This window comes from Chiloscyllium plagiosum, chromosome 3, assembly GCF_004010195.1.
Source record: "Chiloscyllium plagiosum isolate BGI_BamShark_2017 chromosome 3, ASM401019v2, whole genome shotgun sequence".
NCBI classification, from domain to species: Eukaryota; Metazoa; Chordata; class Chondrichthyes; order Orectolobiformes; family Hemiscylliidae; genus Chiloscyllium; species Chiloscyllium plagiosum.
The window spans coordinates 131988982-132013751 of NC_057712.1; the positions used below are offsets into that span (position 1 = coordinate 131988982).

Consider the following 24770-nt stretch of genomic DNA (forward strand, 5'->3'; position numbering starts at 1 on the left):
ATACTTCCAGAGATTGTCTTGACCCCAGTTGCCTGTACCTAAGCCATACCTTCTTTTTTTGGTCAAAATCTCAATATCTCTCGTCATCCAGGGTTTCCTACTCCTGTCAACCTTGCCTTTCACCCTCACGGGAATATGTAGACCTAAACTCTAGCTATCTCACTCTTAAAGGCCTCCCACTGGCCAGCGGTCCCTTTCCCTGCTAAAAAACTATTTCAATCAACCCCTGCAAGCTTCTGTCTAATTCCATCAAAATTCACCTTGCCCATGTTTAGAACTTGAACTTGTGGACCAGTTTTGTCTCTCTCCATAACTATTTTAAAATTAATAGAACTAATTAATCCCAAAGTGCTCTCCCACTGTTATCTCACTCACCTGTCCTGACGTATTTCCCAAGAGTGGGTTAAGTTTTGCCCCTTCCTGAGTAGGACCCTCTATATACTACTTGAAGAAACTTGCCTGAAATCACTTAACAAATTCCACTCTACTTAATCTCTTAAATCTATGGTAGTCCCAGTCTATGTTAGGAAAGTTAAAATCCCCTACCATGACAACCCAATTCTTCCTGTAAGTCTCCCTAGTCTTCCTGCATATTTGTTCCTCTAATTCCCATTGACTATTTGGACGCCTATAGGACAACCCCAATAATGTTTTACGCATGTTCAAGATGCTCAGTGGTTAGTACTGCTGTCTCACAGCACCAGGTTACCAGTTTTGATTCCAGCCTTGGGCGACTGCCTGTGGGAAGTTTGCACATTCTCCCCATGTCTACGTGGGTTTCCTCTGGGTGCTCCGGTTTCCTCCCACAGTCCAAAGATGTGTAGGTCAGGTGAATTCAGGTGAATTGGCCATGCTAAATTGCCCAAAGTGCTAGGTGCATTAGTCAGAGGGAAATGGGTCTGGGTGAGTTACTCTTTGGAGGGTCAGTGTGGACTGATTGGGCCGAAGGGCTTGTTTTCACACTGGAAGAATCTAATCATATCTGTGTTCATCAGCAGCACATTTTAAAATTCTGCCCCAGCTATCGTGGAAGCTGCCATTCTAACTACCTCCTTGATAACTCTCAAGCACCTGCTTCATTCCAAGTGCTGGGTGCCTTACAAGGCACACTGGGCTACCTTCCACAACTAACTCTGTTAAGGAAACTTAAGCCCAGTGTGGAATCTCTGGAGCACACTCTTCCACTAGGGCCACCATGGAACACATATGAGGCCTCTAGGACTTGAGGTTCCAAAGGTTGAATCAATCTGGGGGAATGGGAGACCTCCTCCAGACTGCCAGATAACCCTAGGCGTGTGTTTAATAAAATACTTTGTAGGGTAACATGATCTGCATGCTGCAATAAAAATGTGGGCTTACCAATGTCTGTCCTCAGGATGTAGGGACAGTTGGAGTAAGGTTGAGATGGTACAGCAGGACTTTGACCCATTTACAGTGGATGAATGGTAATACAGATCCAGGTTAGAATGTTATAGCACAGTTGGGAAGAGTTTTATTTTAATGTATTCACTCAAGGAATGTGGATGTTTATGGCTTGGTCAGCATATGATCAGCCCATCCCTAGTTGCCCTTGAGAAAGTGCCAGTGTGCTGTCTTCTTGAACTGCTGCAGTCAATATGCTGTAGGTAGCCCACAATGCCCTTAGGGACGGAATTTCAATGACACTAAAGGAATGGCGTTTTATTTCCACATCAGAATGGAGAATGGCTTGGACACTAACTTGTAGGTGGTGATGGTGTGCTTATGTATCTGCTGGCCTCATCCTTCTAGGTGTAGAGGTTGTGGATTTGAATGACACTGTCTCAGGATCTCCAGTGAATTTCTGCAGTGCAACGTGTCAATACAGTCAGGGATCAGTGCTAGGTTCGTTATTGAAAACCAAAAGAACTTTGGATGCTGTAAATTAGAAACAAAAACAGAAGTTGCTGGAAAAGCTCATCTGGCCTGGCAGCATTTGTGAAGAGAAACCAAAGTTAATGTTTCAGGTCTGGTGACCCTTCCTCAGAACTGCCGGTAGCTAGGAAAATGTTGGTTTATATACAGAGGACAGGGTAGGGGAGGGGATATGAATAAATGATAGGTAGGATAGAGCCCAAAGAGAGAAAAGAACAGGTCGACAGACAAAGAAGTGGCTCGGTGGTTAGCACTGCTGCCTCACAGCAACAGGGACCCCAGGTTTGATTCCGGCCTTGGGTGACTGTCTGTGTGGAGTTTGCACATTCTCCCTGTGTTTGTGTGGGTTTCCTCCGGGTGCTCTGGTTTCCTCCCACAATCCAAAGACGTGCAGGTCAGGTGAATTGGCCATTCTAAATTGCCCATAGTGCTAGGAGCATTAGTCAGAGAGAAATGGGTCTGGGTGGGTTACTCTTCGGAGGGTCGGTGTGGACTGGTTGGGCTGAAGGGCCCGTTTCCACACTGTAGGGAATCTAATCTAATCTAATAACAATCTGACTGGAAGGGTGAATAGCTGTTAATAGATAGTGCTTACTAGCAGACTATGTGATAACAAGATTCTGGATCAGTGGTGTTGGAAGAGCACAGCAGTTCAGGCAGCATCCAACGAGCAGCGAAATCGACATTTCGGGCAAAAGCCCTTCATCAGGAATAAAGGCAGTGAGCCTGAAGCGTGGAGAGATAAGCTAGGGGAGGGTCGGGGTGGGGAGAGAGTAGCATAGAGTACAATGTGATAGCAAGGCCTGGTGTGTGTGACAGGGGGCTAGGACACAGGGGAGTTCAAGCCCTAAAATTATTAAACTCGATATTGAGTCCAGAGGGCTTCAGGATCGCCAAGTGAAAATGAGGTGCTGTTCATCCAGCTTGCACTAAGTTTCGCTGGAGCACTGCAGCAAGCCTGAGACAGAGATGTTGGCCAAGGAACAGGGTGGTGTGCTAAAGTGGCAGTCAACTGGAAGCACTAGGCCTTTTCTTGTGGGCAGAACGTAGATGTTCTGCAAAGTGATCACCCAGTCGATGCTTCATTTCCCCAATATCAAGGAAACCACGTTGTGAGCAGTGAATGCAGTAGACTAGATTGTGAGAAGTGCAGGTAAAAAACTGCTTCACCTGGAAGGTATGTTTGAGCCCTTGGATACTGAGGAAGGAGGAGGTCAATGGGCAAGTGTCACATCTTCGGTGGTCCCTCCACATGGGAAGCCTGCAGCTCTCTGGACTCAATATCAAGTTTAATAATTTTAGGACCTGAACTCCTGATGTCCTAGCTCCCTACCACACAAATTTTGGAAAGGTGCAGAAATAATAGGGTTGTTGTCATGGGTGACTTTAACTTCCCTAATATTGATTGGAGCCTCTTTAGTTCAAGCAGGTTTTGGAGCAGTTTTTGTCAAGTGTGTCCAGGAAAGATTCCTGAATCAATATGTAGGTATCCCACTACAGGGAAGGCCATATTGGATTTGGTGTTTGGCAACAAATCAAGCAAGGTATCAGATCTCTCAGTGGGAAAGCATTTCGGCTTCCTGACCTTTCCTTTTGTCATGGAGACGGATTGGAGCAGATGATATGGGAAAGTGTTTAATTGGGGAGGGGGATTTACAATGCTATTAGGCAGGAACTGGGGTGCCTAAATCGAGAACAGATGTTCTCTGGAAAATGCAAGACAGAAATGTGAAGGTTGTTTAGGGAGCACCTTGATTTTTTTCAGAGGGCTCTAAAACAGCTGGGTATGGTACAGATATAAAAGGGTATTAAGAGGCATTTTTGTTTATACAAAAACAGATGAGACTTTTATATTTCGAAGTGACCTGCATTATGAGAGGGGAGTGACCAGTCCTGGAAACTGAAGTTAAGCTGAGCTGTTCAGTCTAGAACTAGTTAGGGAGTTCAGCAGTGAGCTGTGTGGAAACAGCCTGCTAAAGTTTCTCTCCTTCTGCCCTTCTAACTTTAACCTGTAAGCCTTTGTTTAATTTTTACTGTGTTTAAGGGGGTTTGCTATTGCAACTGTTTATATTTGGAACATAATTAAGTCTAGTTTGGATGGACTGAATTCTGTAGGGGCTCTTTATTCTGTCCTTTGTATTTCATTATGTAATTTTATGAATAAATTTTTGTCCATTTTAAAACCTGGTAGTCAATCTAGCTAACTTACTCTGAGTAACTTTCACTGTACACTTACCAAAACAAGTTGCAAAGTTATGGTCTGGGCTGCCTGCTTAAGAATATTTTTAACAGTGTGAAGGAACCTTGGGTCACAAGGAATGTAGAACATCTAATTAAGGGGAAGAAGGATGTATACTGAAGATTGAGGAGGCAAGGATCAGACAGGACTCCAGAGGGTTATAAGGTAGCCAGGAAGGAACTGAAGAATGGACCTAGGAGAGCAAGAAAGGAGCATGAAAAAGTTTCAGCAGATAGGATTAAGAAAAATCCTAAGACATTCTATATTTATGTGAGGAACAAGAGGATGGCCAGAGTGAGGGTCGAGCCCATTAGGGATAGTGGAGGGAACTTGTGTCTGGAGGCAGTGGATGTAGAGAAGGTCCATAATGAATACTTTGCTTCAATATTCACTAGTGAGAGGCACCTTGTCATTTGTGATGACAATGTGAAACAGGCTGATATGCTTGAAGAGGTTCATGTTAAGAAGAAGAATGTGCCGAGAACTTTGAAAAACACAAGGATAGATAAGTCCCCTGGGCCTGCCAGGATATACCCAAGGTTACTCCAGGAAGTGAGAGAAGAGATTGCTGCATTGTTTTAGCAATGGTCTTTGCATCGTCACTGTCGACTGGACTAGTGCCAGATGATTGGAGGTTGGCAAATAGAACATAGAATATAGAGCAATACAGCGCAGAACAGGCCCTTTTGCCCTCGATGTTGCGCTGACCTGTGAACTATTCTCAGCTTGTCCCCATCATCACTATCCCATCATCATCCATGTACTTATCCAAGGATCGTTTAAATCTCCCTAATGTGGCCGAGTTAACTACCTGGCATTCCACGCCCTTACCACTCTCTGAGTAAAGAACCTGCCTCTGACATCTGTCTTAAGTTTATCACTCCTTAATTTGTCATTATGCTCCCTCGTACGAGCTGACGGCATCATCCTAGGAAAAAGACTTTCACTGTCTAGCCTATCTAATCCTTTGTTCACCTTGTATGTCTCTATCAAGTGCCCTCTTAGCCTTCGTCTTTCCAATGAGTACAGACCTAAGTCTCTCAGCCTTTCCTCATAAGACCTTCCCTCCAGATCAGGCAACATCCTGGTAAATCTCCTCTGCACCTTTTCTAATGCTTTCACATCCTTCCCGAAATATGGCGACCAGAACTCTGCAAATTATTCCAAGTGCGGCCGCATTAGCATTTTGTATAGTTGCAGCATGATAGTGCGGATCTGGAACTCAAATCAATGAAACCTAATACACTTTATGCCTTCTTAACAGCACTATCAACCTGGATGGCAACTTTCAGGGATCTATGTACATGGACACCAAGATCTCTCTGTATATCCAAATTACCAAGAATCTTTTCATTGACCAGTACTCTGCCTTTCTGTTATTCTTCCCAAAGTGCATCACTTCACATTTCACTGCACTGAACTCCATTTGCCAACCCTCATCCCAATTCTGCAGTTTATCCAAGTCCCCCTGCAACTTGCAACATTCTTCCAAACTGTCCACTACTCCACCGACTTTTGTGTCATCTGCAAATTTACTAATCCATCCACCTATGCCTGTGTCTAAGTCACTTATAAAAATGACAAACGGCAATGGTCCCAAAACACATCCTTGTGGCACACCACTAGTAACTGGACTCTAGGCTGAATATTTTCCATTAACCACCACTCTCTGCCTTCTTTCAAAAATCCAATTTCTAATCCAAACTGTCACATTACCTTCAATCCCATGCCTTTGCATTTTCTCCAACCATGTGGAACCTTATAAAAGGCTTTACTGAAGTCCATGTATACCACGTCAACTGACCTACCCTCATCTACATGCTTGGTCACCTTCTCAAAAAACTCAATGACGTTTGTGAGACATGACCTGCCCTTAACGAAATCATGTTGATAATCAAAAATCAAATTGTTGCTTGCTAGATGATTATAAATCTTATCTCTTATAATCCTTTCCAAAACCTTTCCTACAATAGAAGTAAGGCTCACTAGTGTATAATTACCTGGGTCATCTCTACTGCCCTTCTTGAACAAGGGCACAACATTTGCAATCTTCCAGTCCGCTGGTACTAAACCTGTAGATAATGACAACTCAAATATCAAAGCCACAGGCTCTGCTATCTCCTCCCTAGCTTCCCAGAGAATCCTCAGATAAATCAGATCTGGCCCAGGGGACTTGTCTACTTTCACTCCTTCTAGGATTGATAACGCCTGTTTGTAATCAACGAGGTAAAAACAATGACTGCAGATGCTGGAAACCAGAATCTGGATTAGTGGTGCTGGAAGAGCTTTTGGGCGGCACGGTGGCACAGTGGTTAGCACTGCTGCCTCGCAGCGCCAGAGACCCGGGTTCAATTCCCGACTCAGGCGACTGACTGTGTGGAGTTTGCACGTTCTCCCCGTGTCTGTGTGGGTTTCCTCCGGGTGCTCCGGTTTCCTCCCACAGTCCAAAGATGTGCAGGTTAGGTGAATTGGCCATACTAAATTGCCCGTAGTGTTAAGTAAGGGGTAAATGTAGGGGTATGGGTGGGTTTCGCTTCGGCGGGTCGGTGTGGACTTGTTGGGCCGAAGGGCCTGTTTCCACACTGTAATCTAATCTAAAAAAAAAATCTAATCTAAAAAATCTAAAAAAAAAGAGCACAGCAGTTCAGGCAGCATCCAAGGAGCTTCGAAATCGATGTTTCGGGCAAAAGCCCTTCATCAGGAATCCTGATGAAGGGCTTTTGCCCGAAACATTGATTTCGAAGCTCCTTGGATGCTGCTTGAACTGCTGTGCTCTTCCAGCACCACTAATCCAGAAGCCAACGCCTGTTTGTAACTAACCTCGATCCATTCTAGTCTAATATCTCATACCTCATTCTTCTCCTCTACAATATTCTCCTTTTCCTGAGTGAAAACTAATGAGAAATGTTCGTTTAGCATCTCTCTGATCTCCATAGGGTCAACACTCAACTTCCCACTTCTGTCTTTGACTGGCCTTATTCCTACCCTAGCCATCCTTTTGTTCCTCACATACCTATAGAAAGCTTTAGGGCTCTCCTTTATTCTATTTGCTAAAGATTGCTCATGTCCTCCCTTTGCTCTTCTTAACTCTCTCTTTAAATCCTTCCTAGCTGATCTGTAACTCTTCATTACCTCATCTGAACCATCGTGCCTCATCAACACATAAGCCGCCTTCTTCTGCTTAACTAGAGATGCAATTTCTGTAGTAATCCACAGTTCCCTTACCTTATCACTTCCTCCCTGCCTGACAGGGACACACAATATCTGTCCCTTAAACCAGCTCCACATTTCCATTGTCTGCATCTCCCGCATTTTGTTACCCCATTCTATGCATCCTAATTCTTGCCTAATTGCATTATAATTGCCCTTGCCCCATCGATAACTGTTGGTCTGTGGCATGTACCTATTCCTTTCCATTGCTAAACTAAACGTAACTGAATTATGGTCACTCTCTCAACTAAATCAAACACCTGGCCTGGTTCATTACCAAGCACCAGATCTAATGTGGCCTCCCCTCTTGTCGGCGCTTCGACATACTGTGTCAGGAAACCCTCCTGTACACAATGGACAAAAACGGATCTATCCGACATACTAGAGTTATAGCATTTCCGGTCAATGTTGGGGAAGTTCAAGTCCCCAGAATGACCACCCTGTTCCTTTCACTCCTACCCAGAATAATTTTGTCAATCCCCTCTTCCACTCCGTGGAACTCTGCGGAGATCTATAAAAAACTCCAAGCGGTGTAACTTCTCCTCTCCTGTTTCTAACCTCAGCCCATATTACCTCAATAGATGAGTCCTTGTCAAAAGTTCTCTCAGCCACCGTTATACTATCCTTGACTAACAAGGCCACACCTCTTCCTCTTTTACCACCTTGCCTGTTCCTAATGAAAGATCTAAATCCTGGAACCTGCAACATCCATTCCTCACCCTGCTCTATCCATGTCTCCGAAATGGCCACAAAATTGAAGTCCCAGGGACCTATCCATGCTGCAAGCTCACCCACCTTATTTCAGATACTTGGCGTTGAAGTAGACACACTTCAAACCAGCTTGCTGTCTGCCAGCACATTCCTGTGACTGTGAAATCCTGTCCCTGTCCTCCCTACTCTCATCGTCCTGTGCACTGCAACTATACCTCAGGTTCCCATCCCCCTGCTGAGCTAGTTTAAACCCACCTGAATAGCACCAGTAAATTTCCCACTCAGGTTATTAATACCCCTCTGGTTTAAGTGAAGACTGTCCTGTTTGTACAGGTCCCACCTTCCCCAGAATGAGCCCCAATTATCCAAGTTCCTGAAATCCTCCCTCCTGCACCATCCTTGCAGCCACGTGTTCAGCTGATATCTCTCCCTATTCCTTGCCTCGCTATAACATGGCACGGGTAACAAACCAGAGATAACAACTCTGTTTGTTCGAGCTCTCAGTTTCCACCCTAGCTCCCTGAAATCCTGCCTTACATCCCTATCCCTCTTTCTACCCATGTTGTTGGTATCTACGTGGACCACGACTTGAGGCTCGTCACCATCTCCCTTCAAGACCCTAAAGATACGAGCCAAGACATCAAGGGCCCTGGCACCTGGGAAGCAACACACCAACCATGAGTCTTGTTTATTCCCAACAAACCTTCTATTTGACCCTCTAACTATTGAGTCCCCAATGACTAACACTCTCCTCCTTTCCCTCCTTCCCTTCTGTGCAACAGGGACAGGCTCTGTGCCAGAGACCTGGGTTCCACTGCATACCCCTGGTAAATCGTCCCCCCAAACAGTATCCAAAATGGTATACACGAGGTTTTCAGGGGAAAAACCACAGGGGATCCCTCCACTGACTGTTTTTCCCCCTTCGAACAGTCACCCAGCTTTCTTCATGCCTAGGAGTAACTACTTCCCTGTAAATCTTATTTATCACAGCCCCTGGCTCCCAAATGATCCGAAGTTCATCCAGTTCCCGCTCCAGTTCCCTAATCCTGGGAATTACAGACCAGTCAGTCTTACGTCTGTAGTGGACAAATTATTGGAGAGGATTCTGAGAGACAGCATTTATGATTACTTGGAAAACCGTAGTTTGATTAGAGATAGTCAGCATGGCTTTGTGAGGGGCAAGTCATACCTCATAAGCCTTATTGAATTCTTTGAGCATGTGACAAAACACATTGATGAAGGTAGAGCAGTGGAAGTGATGTACATAGATTTTAGCAAGGCTTTTAATAAAGTTCCCCATGGTAGGCTCATTCAGAAAGTAAGGAAGCAAGGATTCAGAGAAATCTGGCTCTCTGGATACCAAATTGGCTGGCCAAGAGAAGTCAGAGGGTAGTAGTAGATGGAAAGTATTCAGCTTGGAGCTCGGTGACCAGTGGTGTTCCACAGGGATCTTTCTTCTCTCTGTTTGGGCTCTGTCACTACCTATCATTTACCCCTTACCCCGTCCCCCACCATATCTTCTGCATGCAAACTGACATTTGTGTAATGTCTTGTGCTTGGCTGCCCTATCATCAAGGATAGGGATATTTATGGGGCATCTCAGGGCAGATAAAGTACTCAAGGGCAGACAGAGGTTCTTGTCAGGCAGCTGTTGAGGATAGCAATCCTCATTAGGTGGCCCTCATCGAACGGTCCACATCAGGTGGGTCTGAGAGAGCTCTCTTCTCCAGATTGAAGACCAGAGGAAGATCCAAGAAAGAGTTCTTTAATAGCTCAGCTAGAGAGCAGCTCGCTACCTTCACAACTTTAACAGGACCAACACATTCTGCGCCAACAGCCTGTTGACCTCTGGTATCAGTGAACCATCTCACAATGCCACAATTGGGTAAATTATCTCTTTTTTTCCCCTTCACCAAGTCACCTTTTATTTAGTTGAAACTGCCGCTTCTTAACAAGCTGAATAAATTATCAGAAAATTGTGACAAATCATTTACTGTCACTGTAGGTAAATAGTTAATAGGTAATTGGATCACAATGTCACCAAAGTCATCACCAGACAATGAACCTGTCAGCTTCAACCTGCATCTCCCGCTTCCCCAGCTCACAACAATGGCAGTGAGTTCCTGGCTTGCTCACCAAACCGCTTTTCACTGCTCCTCTAATCACAGGCTGACGCACTCTTGCACTTGCTGCTGATAGGTGGAGCCAGAGTGAAACAAACTGTGATCAGAGTAGAACTCTTCATAGAATCAATGACAGGGGTGACATTCTCTGATTGATTATCCCTGTGATTAAAAATTCCTAGGTGCAATTAGGGGTAAATCTGCCCTTGGGTTCTGTGTAATTTAATTTTTAGCAGTGGTGGCATAATAATAACTCATCCGTGTAAACTAGGAAATTTAGATATTTGCCAATCGTAGCTTTCACATAATTAGTTCCTGGTCAGGTCAGTTATGGGAGGGCTAAGACAACACAAGCTTAGTTCTGGAACCTGGATCCAGAAGTCTTCAAGTCAGGTAATTTAAATGTAATTACTACTTCCCATTTATCACGATGGTAACAATGAGAAAAAACAAGTGAAGCATCAAAGATTTATCCTCACCTGTCTGTCAAAGGTGTGATAACAAGTCTATCAGTGCATCCCAAAAATTCATTTTGATAGATAAATTCTACATCAGTGATTCCCACTATGATATCTTGCGTTTCATCTCTAAAATAAACTCTGCTTTGTTTCAACCATTCAAAGTCAGTAATTGATTTGATATGCATTTTTACCTGTAGAGGGAAAAGTATAATATTCACATGCATACATGAGTACGATATCAGAAACAGAAAACATTTTAAATGTTGTTACAATGTTGCAGCATTGCATTCAAATACAATTTACATCCTCATGGTCAAGCAGATCCCTCACTCGACATTGACATTCCAATTACAGGATTGATTTCTTCAATAAAGTGCACTATAGCAGCCCCAGGCATACCAAAAAGGGAGGATGTAACCTGTGAGGGTACAAGTACTGTGCTGTACTGTTCTCTGTTCTGTGTAGTAACACAGCGTTATATGCAGATGTGCATATGCTAGAAAGGTAGCATTTCTCAAAGGTGCCTGGGATATAATGTCTGACTATGTCATCAATACTCACAGGTGACATGCCAGAAGACTGAAGGTTGGCTAACATGCTGCCACTGTTTAAGAAGGGTGGTAAGGACAAGCCAGGAAACTATAGACCAGTGAGCCTGATGTTGGTGGTGGGCAAGTTGTTGGAGAGAATCCTGAGGGACAGGATGTACATGTATTTGGAAAGACAAGGACTGATTAGGGATAGTCAGCATGTCTTTGTGCATGGGAAATCATGTCTCACAAACTTGACTGAGTTTCTTGAAGAAGTAACAAAGAGGATTGATGAGGGCAAATTGGTGGATGTGATCTATATGGACTTCAGTAAGGTGTTCGACAAGGTTCCCCATGGGAGACTGATTAGCATGATTAGATCTCATGGAATACAGGGAGAACTAGCCATTTGGATGTAGAACTGGCTCAAATGTAGAAGACAGAGGGTGCTGGTGGAGGGTTGCTTTTCAGACTGGAGGCCTGTGACCAGTGGAGTGCCACAAGGATTGGTGCTGGGTCCACTACTTTTAATCATTTATATAAATGATTTCGATGTGAGCATAAGAGGTACAGTTAGTAAGTTTGCAGAGATGACACCAAAATTGGAGGTGTAGTGGACAGTGAAGAAGGTTACATCAGATTACAACAGGATCTTGATCAGATGGGCCAATGAGCTGAGAAGTGGCAGATGGAGTTTAATTCAGATAAATGCGAGGTGCTGTATTTTGGGAAAACAAATCTTAGCAGGACTTATACGCTTAATGGTAAGGTCCCAGTGAGTGTTGCTGAACAAAGAGACTTAGGAGTGCAGGTTCATAGGTCCTTGAAAGTAGAGTTGCAGGTAGATAGGATAGTGAAGAAGGCATTGTATATGCTTTCCTTTATTGGTCAGAATATTCAGTACAGGGGTTGGGAGGTCACGTTGCAGCTGTACAGGACATTGGTTAGGCCACTGTTGGAATATTGCGTGTAATTCTGGTTTTCTTCCTATTGGAAGGGTGTTGTGAAACTTAAAAGGGTTCAGAAAAGATTTACAAGAATGCTGCCACGGTTGGAGGATTTGAGCTATAGGGAGAGGTTGAATAGGCTGGGGCTGTTTTCCCTGGAGCATTGGTGGCTGAGGGGTGACTTTGTAGAAGCTTATGAAATCATGAGGGGCATAGATAGGATAAATAGACAAAGTATTTTCCCTAGGGGGGAATGTCCAGATCTATAGGGCATAGGTTTAGGGTGAGAGGGGAAAGATATAAAAGAAACCTGAAGGCCAACTTTTCATGCAGAAGGTGGTATGTATATGGAATGAGCTGCCAGAAGAAGTGTGGAGGCTAGTACAATTGCAACATTTAAAAGGCATCTGGGTGGGTATATGAATAGGAAGGGTTTGGAGGGATATGGGCCAGATGCTGGCAGGTGGGACTAGATTGGGTTAGGATATGTGGTCGGTATGGACAAGTTGGACCATAGGGTCTGTTTCTTTGCTGTACATCTCTGTGACTCTATGACTCTATGATAAGTGGTGAGATACCCAGAGGATTAGGTTAGACTGGATTAGATTCCCTTCGGCCCAACAAGTCCACAATGACCTTCCGAAGAGTAACCCACCCAGTCCCATTTCCCTCTGACTAATGCACCTAACATTATGGGCAATTTAGCATGATTAATTCTCCTGACCTGCACATCTTTGGACTTTGGGAAGAAACCGGAGTACCCGGAGGAAACCCATGCAGACGCAGGGAGAATGTGCAAACTTCACAAGGACAGTCGCCCAAGGCTGGAATCAAACCTGGGACCCTGGTGTTGTGAGGCAGCAGTGCTAACCACTGAGCCTCCGTGCTGCCCCAAAAACGTACTTGATATCATCCTCACTAAATAGTCTGTCGCAGATGCATGCATCCATAACAGTATCAGTAGGATTGACCACCACACAGTCCTTGTGACAGTGAAGTCCTTCACATTGACAACACATTACATCATCAGAGGTATTCCACAGGGATCACTTCTTGGTCCTCTTTTGTTGTCATTTATATAAATTATTTGGATGAGACTATAGAAGACATGGATAATACGTTTAGAGATGATACTAAAATTTGTGGCATAGTAGACAGTGAAGAAGGTTTTCTAAGATTACTAAGGGATCTTGACCAAATGGATCAATGGGCTGAAAAACGTTAGATGGTTTCTTTCTGGATAAATGTGAGATATTGCATTTTGGTACAACAAACAAGGGTAGGGCTTATACAATTAGTAGTAGGGTCTTGGGTAGTGTTGGAGAATAGAGAGACCTGAGAATGCAGCTACATAATTCTTTGAAGTTTGCATCACATATAGACAGGATGGTTAAAAAGGTGTTTGGTACGCTTGCCTTCATTGCTCAGTCCTTTGAGCATACGAGCTGGGATGTCTTGTTGAGGTTGTGCAGGACATTGGTGAGTCCTCTTCGTGAATATTGTGTCCAGTTCTGGTGGCCCAGTTATAGAAAGGATGTTATCAAGGTACAGAGGGCTCAGAAGAGATTTACCAGGATGTTGCCAAGTTTGGAAGGTTTGAGTTTTAAAGAAAGGTCGGATAGGCTAGGACTTTTTTCACTGGAGCATAGGAGGTTGAGAGGTGACCTGATTGACATTTATTGAATAATGACAGAGCTACATTGAGTTAATGGTAGTTATCTTTTCCCTCGGATGAGAGATTGCAAGATGAGGGGGCAGTACTTTAAGGTGAGAAGAGAGAGATTTTTAAAAAAATGACATGAGGGGCAATTTTTTTACACAAAAGGTGGTTCGTGTGTGGAATTAACTTCCTAAGGAAGTGGTGGATGTGGGTTAAATTACAGTGCTTCAAAGATATTTGAATAAGCACATGAATAGGAAAAGTGCTCCTGCTTTTTGTGGGAGGAAACCGGAGCACCCGGAGGAAACCCATGCAGACACGGGGAGAACATGCAAACTACACACAGTCAGTCGCCTGAGGCAGGAATTGAACCCAGGTCTCAGGCACTGTGAGGCAGCAGTGCTAACCACTGTGCCACTGTGCCGCCCACCGTTCCCGCCTCAGGCGACTAACTGTGGAGTTTGCACGTTCTCCCCGTGTCTGCGTGGGTTTCCTCCGGCTGCTCCGGTTTCCTCCCACAGTCCAAAAATGTGCAGGTCAGGTGAATTGGCCATGCTAAATTGCCTGTAGTGTTAGGTAAGGGGTAAATGTAGGGGTATGGGTGGGTTGCGCTTCAGCGGGGTGGTGTGGACTTGTTGGGCCGAAGGGCCTGTTTCCACACTGGAAGTAATCTAATCTAATCAAGTGTGGCATCAAAGAAGCTCTTGAGAAACTGGAATCAATGGGTATCAATGGGCAAACTCTCTGCTAGTTGAAGTTATAATTGGCACATCGAAAGATGATTATGGGTTGATGGAGTTTAGTCGTCTCAGCTCCAGGACACCACTCTAGGAGTTCCTAAGTTTAGTGTCCTAGCCAAACTATCATAATGTCAGAATAGAGTCACAGAGTCAAAGAGTCATAGAGGTGTACAGCATGGAAACAGACCCTTCGGTCCAACCCATCCATGCCGACCAGGTATCCCAACTCAATCTAGTTCCACCTGCCAGCTTCTGGCCCATATCCCTCCAAACTCTTCCCATTCATATACCCATCTAAATGCCTTTTAAATGTTGCAATTGTACCAGCCATCACCACTTCCACTGGCAGCTCATTCCATACACGTACCACCCTCTGTATGAAAAAGTTGCCCCTTAGGTCTCTTTTATATTGTTCCCCTCTCACCCTAAACCTATGCCCTCTGGTTCTGGACTTCCCGGCCCCAGGGAAAAGACTTTGTCTGTTTATCCTATCCATGCCCCTCATAATTTTCTAAGCCTCTATAAGGTCAACCTTCAGCCTCCGACGTTCCAGGGAAAACAGCCCCTGCCTAGTCAACCTCTCCCCAGAGCTCAAATCGTCCCACCTTGGCAACATCCTTGTAAATCTTGTAAAAATGGTAAATGACATGTGCGCCATGCAAACCCAGGCAATTGCCTTCTCCAAAACGAGACAATGCAACTTAACCCCTTTAAAATTTAATTACACCTTGACTGATTCTCTCACTATCAAAATCCTGGCAGTTATCATTGATCAGAAACTCAACTGGACTCACCATGCAAATGCAGTGGCTATCAGAGCATATCAGAGGCGAGGAATACTGTCATGAATAACTCACTTCCTGGCTCTTCAAAGCTTGTCTACCATTGATGGGGCACAAGTCAGGTGGGTGATGGAATATTCTACACTTGCCTGGATGAGTGTAGCTCCAAACAACACTCAAGAAATTTGGCACCAAACAGTGGTCAAAACCCTTCATTAGTTAACTCATTCATCGCAGGAATAAATCGAATGAACCTTCTCTGAACAGTTTTCTTGTATTATGTCCTTTCTGAAGCAAGGACACCAAAATTGTACATCTACTCCTGATGTGTCATACCTACTGCGTCTTCACAGAAATTTCTGTTTTTAATTACACATGCCTTCTTAATCACATGGTGAACCTATATATTAACCCTTTGTGATTGATACACCAAGGCACCCTGCCAAAGTGAACATTTCATAGCTTGCAATATTATACTCCATGCCAAATTTTTGTTGACTCACTAAATTTCTTTGTTGACCTCTCAGGCACCCTTGATAACTTACATCCTTACTCATCTTTCTGTTGTTATAAAGTTAGCTATATTCAGTTCCTTCATCCAACGCATTAAGTTATGTTGAAGCTAGATGAAGCTGCAGGATTGATTCCCAGGATACTCCACTAGATACAGCTTGCCACCGAGATGATGATCCATTTAACCCTATTCTCTGCTTTCCTTTCAGCTAACCAATCCTGTATTCTCTGTAATTTAGAAGATCCAAGATAACTTGATTTGAGTGGATAGATAGTGGATACAGTGAATAGATAGAAATTATTTCCACTGGTTGGACATGTCGAATTAGCCGGAAGCCTAAACATTAGCCAGGTCTTTCAGAGGGGAAGTTAGGTAAAATTTCTTAAAAGAAAAGGTGGCAGAATTTTAAAACTCAAAATCAACGTAAGGTTGATACTTTTCTTAATTGAGGCATGATACTGAAACGAAAGTTACACATAGTCAGGTGAAAGATCAGCTGTAAGTTTTTTAATGGTGAACAGGTTGGAGAGGAGAAATTTGCCATTTCTCTACTTCCATTCCTAATAAATGAGGGAATCACTGGCTAGGCCAGGATTTATTACCCTAATTGCCCAGAAGGCATTAAGAGTCAACCACTTTGCTGTAGGTCTAGGGTTCCATGTAGTCCAGGCCAGGTAATGATGGCAGTTTCCTTCTTTACATGACTTTTATGAACTACATGGACTTTTCCCCTAACAATGGATTTCTGGTCATCTTTAGACTTTTAATTCAGGACATTTTAAACAAAATTGAATTCAAATTCCACCATCTGTTGTGGGATTTAAGCTTATTACCCCAGAATATTACCTGGATCTCTGGATTAACAGTCTAGTGATAACACCACTAGGCGATGGTCATCCTAACCCAACATTATGGATGGGACTGTGGAATTCAAAATGTAAACATATCAACCATAATCTTATTGAATGCCAAAGCAGAATCAGGGGGCCGAATATTCTACTTCTGCTCCTCTTATATATATGCCAGAACATTTCCATCTCTCTGTGAAATGGCAACTTTTGTGAAGGAATCCGGGTTAGTTTAAAAATATTAACTAACAGCATTAAAGTGAAAGAATAAATGAGAATTGAAATACAAATATAAATTCTTTCACCATACCAAGTCATCAAATATGTCTCTCTGATGAACGTGGATGGTGACGAGAGTTTCAAACTGGATTCTTTGAAATGTAGTCAGGTCGTATGTTGTTTGGCTGATTAGGGCATTCAGCAGATCTAGAAACTTCTGGTTAGTTGTTTGCATAATCTTTTTACTGTCTTTTGCAAGTTTAATTGCATCCTCTGAATCCCGTGTCCATATTATCTGGATTGCAAGAATTCCTACCTGGAGGTATGAAAAGAAAACATTGAGGGTATGTGCATACAAATGAATGACATAAATAACCCAGTACTGTCACAGTCACAGACCTGAAACACTGGATCAAAACTGAATAAACGTAGTAGGAACAAGGAGTCAAGAAATTTCCCAAGATGGTGGAGAGCTATCTCCAGATAAATGGGTCCTGTGTTCACCATTTCACTCTGAGAAGATTTTATTTATTCATATGTGGGATGTGGGCATCATTGGCTGGCCAGCATTTACTGCCGTCGCTAAATGCCTTTGATAAGGTGGTAGTGAGCAACCTTCTTGAACCACTGCTGCCCATGTGCTGTTTGTAGATCCACAATGCACTCAGGGAGGGAATTACAGGATCTTGACCCAGCAATAAGGAACATATTTCCAAGTCAGGATGGTGAGTGACTTGAAGGGGAACTTGCAGCTGGCAGTGTTCACATGTATCTGCTACCTTTGTCCTTCTAGATGGAAATGGCCGTGAGTTTGGAAGATGCTGTCGAAGAATCTTTCAGTGAATTTCTGCAGTGAATCTTGTAGATAGTACACATTGCTTTTACTGAGCATCACTGGTGGAGATTGTTCCTAGTATCTGATTGCTTCTTGTGGCCACTCTATGTTAAAGGTAAATCCAGTTCAGTGTCTGGTGACTGGTAATCCCAACACCCTGACCCCCAACCTCACCATAGGATGTTGATGGAGGGGATTCAGTGATTTTTTGAATGACAAGAAGCAGGGGTTAGATTGTCTCTCACTGGACATGGTCACTGCTTGGCAGTTCAGTGACAAGAATGTTACTTGCTGCTTGTCGTCCCAAGCTTGGATATTGTCCAGATCTTGCTGCATTTGAACATGAACTGCTCCAATATATGAGGAATCATGAATAGTGCTGAACATTGATTTATTCTCACCATTGCACTATCATATCAAATCAAGTCAATCATTGCTGAACATCCAAATTTCTGACCTTATGATGGAGGGAATATCATTTATGAAGCAGCTGAAGATGGTTGGCCCTGAGGAACTCCTGAAGAGATGTCCTGGAGCTGAGATGACTGACAACCAAAACCATCATCCTATATGCCATGTATGATTTTAATCAGCACAGAGTTTGTTCTCTGATACCCACTGATTCTAGTTTTGCTAGGGCTTCATGATGTCACACTTGTTCGAATGTGGCCTTGATATCAAAGTCTGTCACTCTCACCTCACCTCTGAATTTCAAGTCTTTTGTCCATGTTTGAACCAAGGTTGTAATGAGGTCAGGAACTGAATGGCCTTGGCAGAACTTGAACTGGACATCACTGAGCAGGTTATTGCTGAAAAGATGCTTTGTCGTATTGTTAATTACACCTTCCATTACATTACTGATTATCGAGTAGAGACTGGTGGGGCATAATTTGCTGGATTGGATTTGCCTTGCTTTTTGTGTTAAGGACTTACCCGGGTGGTTTTTTATATTTTTGATTAGATGCCACTGTTATATTGTAATGGAACAGCCTGGGTAGGAGTACGGCGAGTTCTGGAGCACAAGTCTTCAGTACTATTGTTGGAATGTTGTCAGGGTTCATAGCTTTTGCAGTAGCCAGTACCTTCAACTATTTCTTGACAGCATGTGGAATGAATTGAATTGAAAAAATGGGGGTGGAATTGTGTTGGAATGTCAGTCCTAAAAGCAGTTCTGATTCAGAAATGGAGGTGAGCAGGTGCTGTTACAGACTAGATAGAATATTCATCTTGGTTCTCTGGGATTTTATCTCAGTTATCTGAAAGTTGAATCTGCTCCCTCAGCCTCATTCTCATATCCTTATCCATTTCCTTCACCCCATCCAGATTACATGCGACATATATAATGGTGCTCCCACAATACCTGTCATACCCATTAATCAAGCATGGATATTTTTAAAGCAAGTTTTCATCTGCTAATAAAGAATCCACCATTTAGAAATTAGTAATAATCTGATCAAAATGTCAGTTAAGCACCGTAATTCGTCGATTCCATAACAGAAAATTTACTCTGCATCGAACCTTCTAATATTGTTTAAATGAATGCTGCTGAGAAACAGATCAAAGAAAGAATAACTTAATATAATCTCATAACGATGGCAATCAAATAAAGTTAATAGCCTAGCTGAGCCTGTGTAATCCTGGAATTCCTTTCCCAAGGACACTAAGCGTCTACCTATAACACATGGACTGCAGCAGGCCATGAAAACAGCTCACCAGCACCTTTACAAGAGCAACTAGGAATTGGCAAAAAATGGTGGCCCATCCAGGGACACCCACATCCTGCTAGTGAGCAAACAAAAATACTCCAATCTAGTAAATTGGACTTGGAGTTCAGGCAAATATTCATAATGAGGTCATCTGGAGAAACAGATATTCAGTCATCCATGTTTGTTGATACACTTCATAAATATGAGGCAGGCCAGATTCAATGAAATGAGCCAGGACAAATAAAACAAATTGAGATCTCAGGAAAAGCGTAAGTTAATGGGTGGATTAGTACTGTAAATTTATTTCCTTTTCTCCAAAAATTGGAAGTTTGACTGTGAAGCTGGGGCAATAATAATAACAATTTGTTTTACAATAAGGGTTAAGTAAAGCATTTCAATTAATCTTCCTATATTTAAATGTCAGCAGAAAAAGAGCTGGCATCAACATAGCATAGCCTTGAGGTTAAGATATTTGTGAATAACAGGTTTATTTAAGTTCTAAAACTCATTTGAAGAATGTTGGCTTTACTGGCTACAGCAAGTTTTCTTTCCCATCCCTAACTGCCTCTGACAAGAAGCAGTGAGCTCTAATGTTGAACCACTGCAGCAATGTGGTAAAGGTACATCCACAGTACTGTTGGAGGGGATCTTCCAAGATTTTGACCCAGTGATAGTAAAGAATTGATAATGGAATTTCAAGTCATGATAGTATGTGACTTGGAGAGGAATTTGCAGGTACTAGTATGACAATACAATTGTAAAAATAGGAGCAAAACCCGATCATTTTGCACCTTGAGCCTGCTCAGTCATAACAGCAAAGCTTATCTGCTTATGTTTTAAATTTTACATTCCCATCTCCAACTGATAATATCTAATTCCCATGCCTAGCAAGAATCTATTCACATCTCTCTTAAAATACTTTATTTCTGCATCAACTGACAAGAGGAAAAATCAACGTCTATCTTGTCAAGATCAGCCAGGATCCCATGTACTTCAAATCAAATCACCCTTCATTCTTGTGATCTCTAGTGGAAACAAACCCAGCCTGTCTAACCTGTCCTCATAAGACAACCCATTCAGTCTCCTGAACGAGGAGCAGACTTTACAAACTCCGAGCTCCAGAGGAAAGGCATGTAATCAATTAACCGAATAATTGAATATCCAAACGACATAGCGCCTACCCATCACGTTCGGATAATCGAGGTTCCCCTGTGTTTGGGATGCAGTTTCACCATTGGCCTGCATAACTGAAGCATAACATCTTATTTTTATATAATAGAGTCATAGAGATGTACAGCACGGAAACAGACCCTTCAGTCCAACTTGTCCATGCTGACCAGATATTCTAAACTAATCTAGTCCCATTTGTCAGCACTTGGCCCATATCCCTCTAAACCCTTTCTATTCACATACCTATCCAGATATCTTTTAAATGTTGTAATTATACCAGCCTCTACTTCCTCTGGCAGCTCATTCCATTCACAGACCACTCTCTGCATGAAAAGGTTGCCCCTTAGGTCCCTTTTAAATGTTTCCCCTTTCACCTTGAACATATTAAATTACAATAAAGGATAGAATCGCATTGCTGTTCTTCATTACATTCCGTACCTGCTAACTAACATTTTTGTGACTCATACACAAGAATACCTACATTATTTTGCAACTCAGAATTCCACAGTTGCTCTTTATTTGATTTGATTTGATTTATTACTGTCACATGTAGCGAGATACATTGAGAATTGTTGTCATAAGTGCTTTATAGGCAGATTCTACTACACAAGTGCATCAGGATAACAGAACATAATGCAGGAACATAATGCAGGATACAATCTTACAGCTGCCGAGAAGATGCAGAAAGTGATCAACATTAACATTAAAGAGATCCATTCAAATAGCTGGTAACAGTGAGGAAGAACTTGTTGTTGAATCTGTTTGTATGTATATACAAACTTTTATATCTTCTGCCTGAGACTGGGAGAGAGTAGAACTGGGGTGAAAGTTGTCTTTGATCATGTTGGTTGCTTTCCCAATGCAGAGGGAATACAGATAGAGTCAATGGATGAAAGGCTGGTTTGCATGATGGACTGCGCTGTGTTCATAACTCTCTGCAGTTACGTTTGGTCTTGGGAAGAGCAGTTGCCATACCACACAGTGCATCCAGATAAGTTGCTTTGTATGGTGCATCTATAAAGATCAATATCTTTATGGACATGCTGAATTCCCTCTGCTTTCTGAGGCAGTAGACATATTGCTGTGCTTTCTTGACTGTAATGTCAACAAGGCTGGACCAAGACAAATTGTTGGTGATCGTCAGTCCCAGGAGCTTGATACTCTTGATCATCTTCACCTCAGCACCAGTGATGCAGACAGGGGCATGCCCTCCAGTTCGCTTCCAGAAGTCAATGATCATCTCGTTTGTTTTGCTGACATTGACGGAGAGACTGTTGTCTTTACACCATTCTATTAAGTACTGTATCTCCTTCCTGCACTCCGTCCCATTGTTGTTTGAGATCTGATCTACAATAGTGTTGCCATCATTAAACTTGTCAATGGAGTTGGTGTGGAAGTTGGTATATATGTGTATAAAAGATAAAGCAAAGGGCTGAATACACAGCCTTGCACAGCACTGGTGTTGAGGATTATCATGGAAGGAGATGTTGTCACCAAACTTACTGACTGCGGTCTGTTGGCCAGGAAGTTGAGAATTCAGTTATAGAGAGAGGGAACAAAGACCTAGGTCCCAGAATTTGGAGATGTGTTTGTTTGGAATTATGGTGTTAAAGACAGAGCTGTAGTTAATAAGTAGGAGCCTGACATAGGTATCCTTGTTGTCCAAAATGTTTGAGGGATGAATGTAGGGCCAGGGAGATCATACCTGCTGTGGACCTTTTGTGCCTATTTAAATAATACTTTACTTTTACATTCTTCCTGTCAAAGTGGACAACTCCACTTTTGCCCACAGTACACTCCATCTGCCAGGTATTTGCCACTCACACAGCCTATCCAAATTTTCCTGCAACATTCTTGTCTTCTTCACACAATACTTTCCTACCAAATGTGTTGCAGTGTTGTCTGCAAATTTCCACACATTTGTGCACTGAAAGCACTGAAGGATAATGCAAAATGTTGAGGCCCTAGCACAGATGGTTGTGGGACTCTGCTTGTTACATGCTGCCAGTCATTTTCGTTTAGTCTCTTTCTTTTGCCAGCCAGCCAATGTCCTATCCAAGCAAGTATGTTACTAACTTCACTACGAGTTTTGATGGTTACACATGATTTTTCTTTTGCAAAACCATGCTGATTAAGGGTCACTGGACCTGAAATGTTAACTCTACTTTCTATCCACAGAGGTTTTCCAGCAATTTCTCATCTTGTTTCTGTTAATTCCTAATTATTTTGAGTTTCTTTACATATACAGCTATAGTTTTTTCAATGATTGATTCTAACAGCTTTCCCATGACAAATATCAAGATAAGTGCCCTTTAGTTTCCTATAATCTGCCGTCTGCCCATCTCGTATAAAAGGGTTATATTTTCTACTTCTCAGTCTGTTGGAACAATTCCCGAATCCAGAAAGTTTTAGCAAAGTAACACCAACACTTCTACTACTCATTTGACTCCTCTTTCAGGACCCTTGGATGAAGTTCACCTAAAACAGGCTGCAACTTTATACCACTTCCCTCATGAGTGAAATTTTTCTAACTCCCTTTCTCCTTTCCAACTCCTGAATGATAGCTATTACTGTATTTTTGTTTGTATTCCTCATAGTGAAGATGGAAGAAAATATTCGGTCACTCTATGTGTGATTTACTTATTTTCTGCCCGTAACTGTGCATTCTTACTCTTCAGAAGGCCAACACTCATTTTAATTACTCTTTTCTATTTTAAATAACTGTAGGAACTCTTATCCATTTTTTATTCCTAGCTAGCTTGCTTTCATGTTTTACTTTCTTCCTCCTGATTAACCTTTTAGTCATTCTCTGCTGTTATTTATATTTGACCAATTATTGACCTGCCAAGCATTTTTATGCAAATATATACTTACCTCTTAAGTTTTATATTTTGCCTAACTTCTTTAGTTAGCCATAGATTGTGGATCCTCCCATTAGAAATATATTTTGTACTCTGCCATTCTCTGATCCTTATTGCTTTGTGGGTGGAGCTAAGAAATAAGAAGATGGTGACGTTATTGCACTATAGGCCCCCAAATAGTCAACAGGAATTAGAGAAACAAATATGTAGGGAAACTGGGGAGACTTGCAGGAGCAGTAGGGTTGTCAGAGTAGGAGATTTTAATTTTCCTAACAGAGACTGGGACTGCCAGAGCGTTAAGGGGATAGATGGGGTAGAATTTGTTCAGTGCGTAGAAGAAGGTTTTTTCAAGCAGTATATAGAGGGTCCTACTCAAGAAAGAGGCAAAACCTGACCTACTCTTGGGAAGTAGGGCAGCACATGTCGCTGAGGTGACAGTGAGGAAGCACTTTGGGACCAGTGACCATAGTACTATTAATTTTAAGACAGTTATGTTTCAGGACAAAACTGGTCCATAGGTTCAAGTTCTAAATTGGGGCAAGGCAAATTTCGATGGAATTAGGCAGGAGCTTGCAGGAGTTGATTGGAGTAGCTTGTTTGCAGGGAAAGGGACCTCTGGCAAGTGGAAGGCCTTTAAAAGTGAGGTAGCTAGAGTTCAAGGTCTATATATTCCTGTGAGGGTGAAGGTTAAGGTTGACAGAAATAAGGAGCCCTGGATGATAAGAGATATTGAGGTATGGCTCAGGGCCAGACAGATGGGATCAAGGGAATCCCTGGAGGTATATAGGGAATATAGGAGTTTACTGAAGGAGGAAATCAGGAGGGCAAAAATGGGGCACAGGATAGCCTTGGCTGAGAAGATTAGGGTGAATGCAAAGAGGTACATCAGGTATATTGAAGGAAAAATAATAACTAGAGAGAGAATAGGCCCCCTCCAGGACCATGGTGGACCTTTATGTGTAGAATCACAGGAAATGGGTGAGGTCCTCAATGAATATTTCTCCTCTGTGTTTACTGTGGAGAAAGACATGAAAACTTAGGAATTTGGGCAAGTTAGTTCTCATAGCTGAAAATGTGTTGCTGGAAAAGCGCAGCAGGTCAGGCAGCATCCAAGGAACAGGAGAATCTACGTTTTGGGCATAAGCCCTTCTTCAGGAATGAGGAAAGTGTTTCCAGCAGGCTAAGATAAAAGGTAGGGAGGAGGGACTTGTGGGAGGGGCTTTGGAAATGCACTAGGTGGAGGGAGGTCAAGGTGAGGGTGATAGGCCAGACTGGGGTGGGGGCGGAGAGGTCAGGAAGAAGATTGCAGGTTAGGAAGGCG

The 24770-nt window shown here is 42.8% G+C and overlaps 1 protein-coding gene across 1 annotated transcript in view; it reads right to left on the bottom strand.

Annotated features, from left to right (window-relative positions):
- Nucleotides 1-24770, bottom strand: part of LOC122540179 (dynein axonemal heavy chain 8-like) — a 1249383-nt gene that overhangs the window by 439415 nt on the left and 785198 nt on the right. The window contains exons 42-43 of the mRNA XM_043675521.1: nt 16969-17193; nt 10656-10828 (exon numbers count right to left, since the gene is read on the bottom strand). Of these exons, the coding sequence (XP_043531456.1) occupies nt 10656-10828; nt 16969-17193 (398 nt within the window). The remainder of the gene's footprint in view (nt 1-10655; nt 10829-16968; nt 17194-24770) is intronic.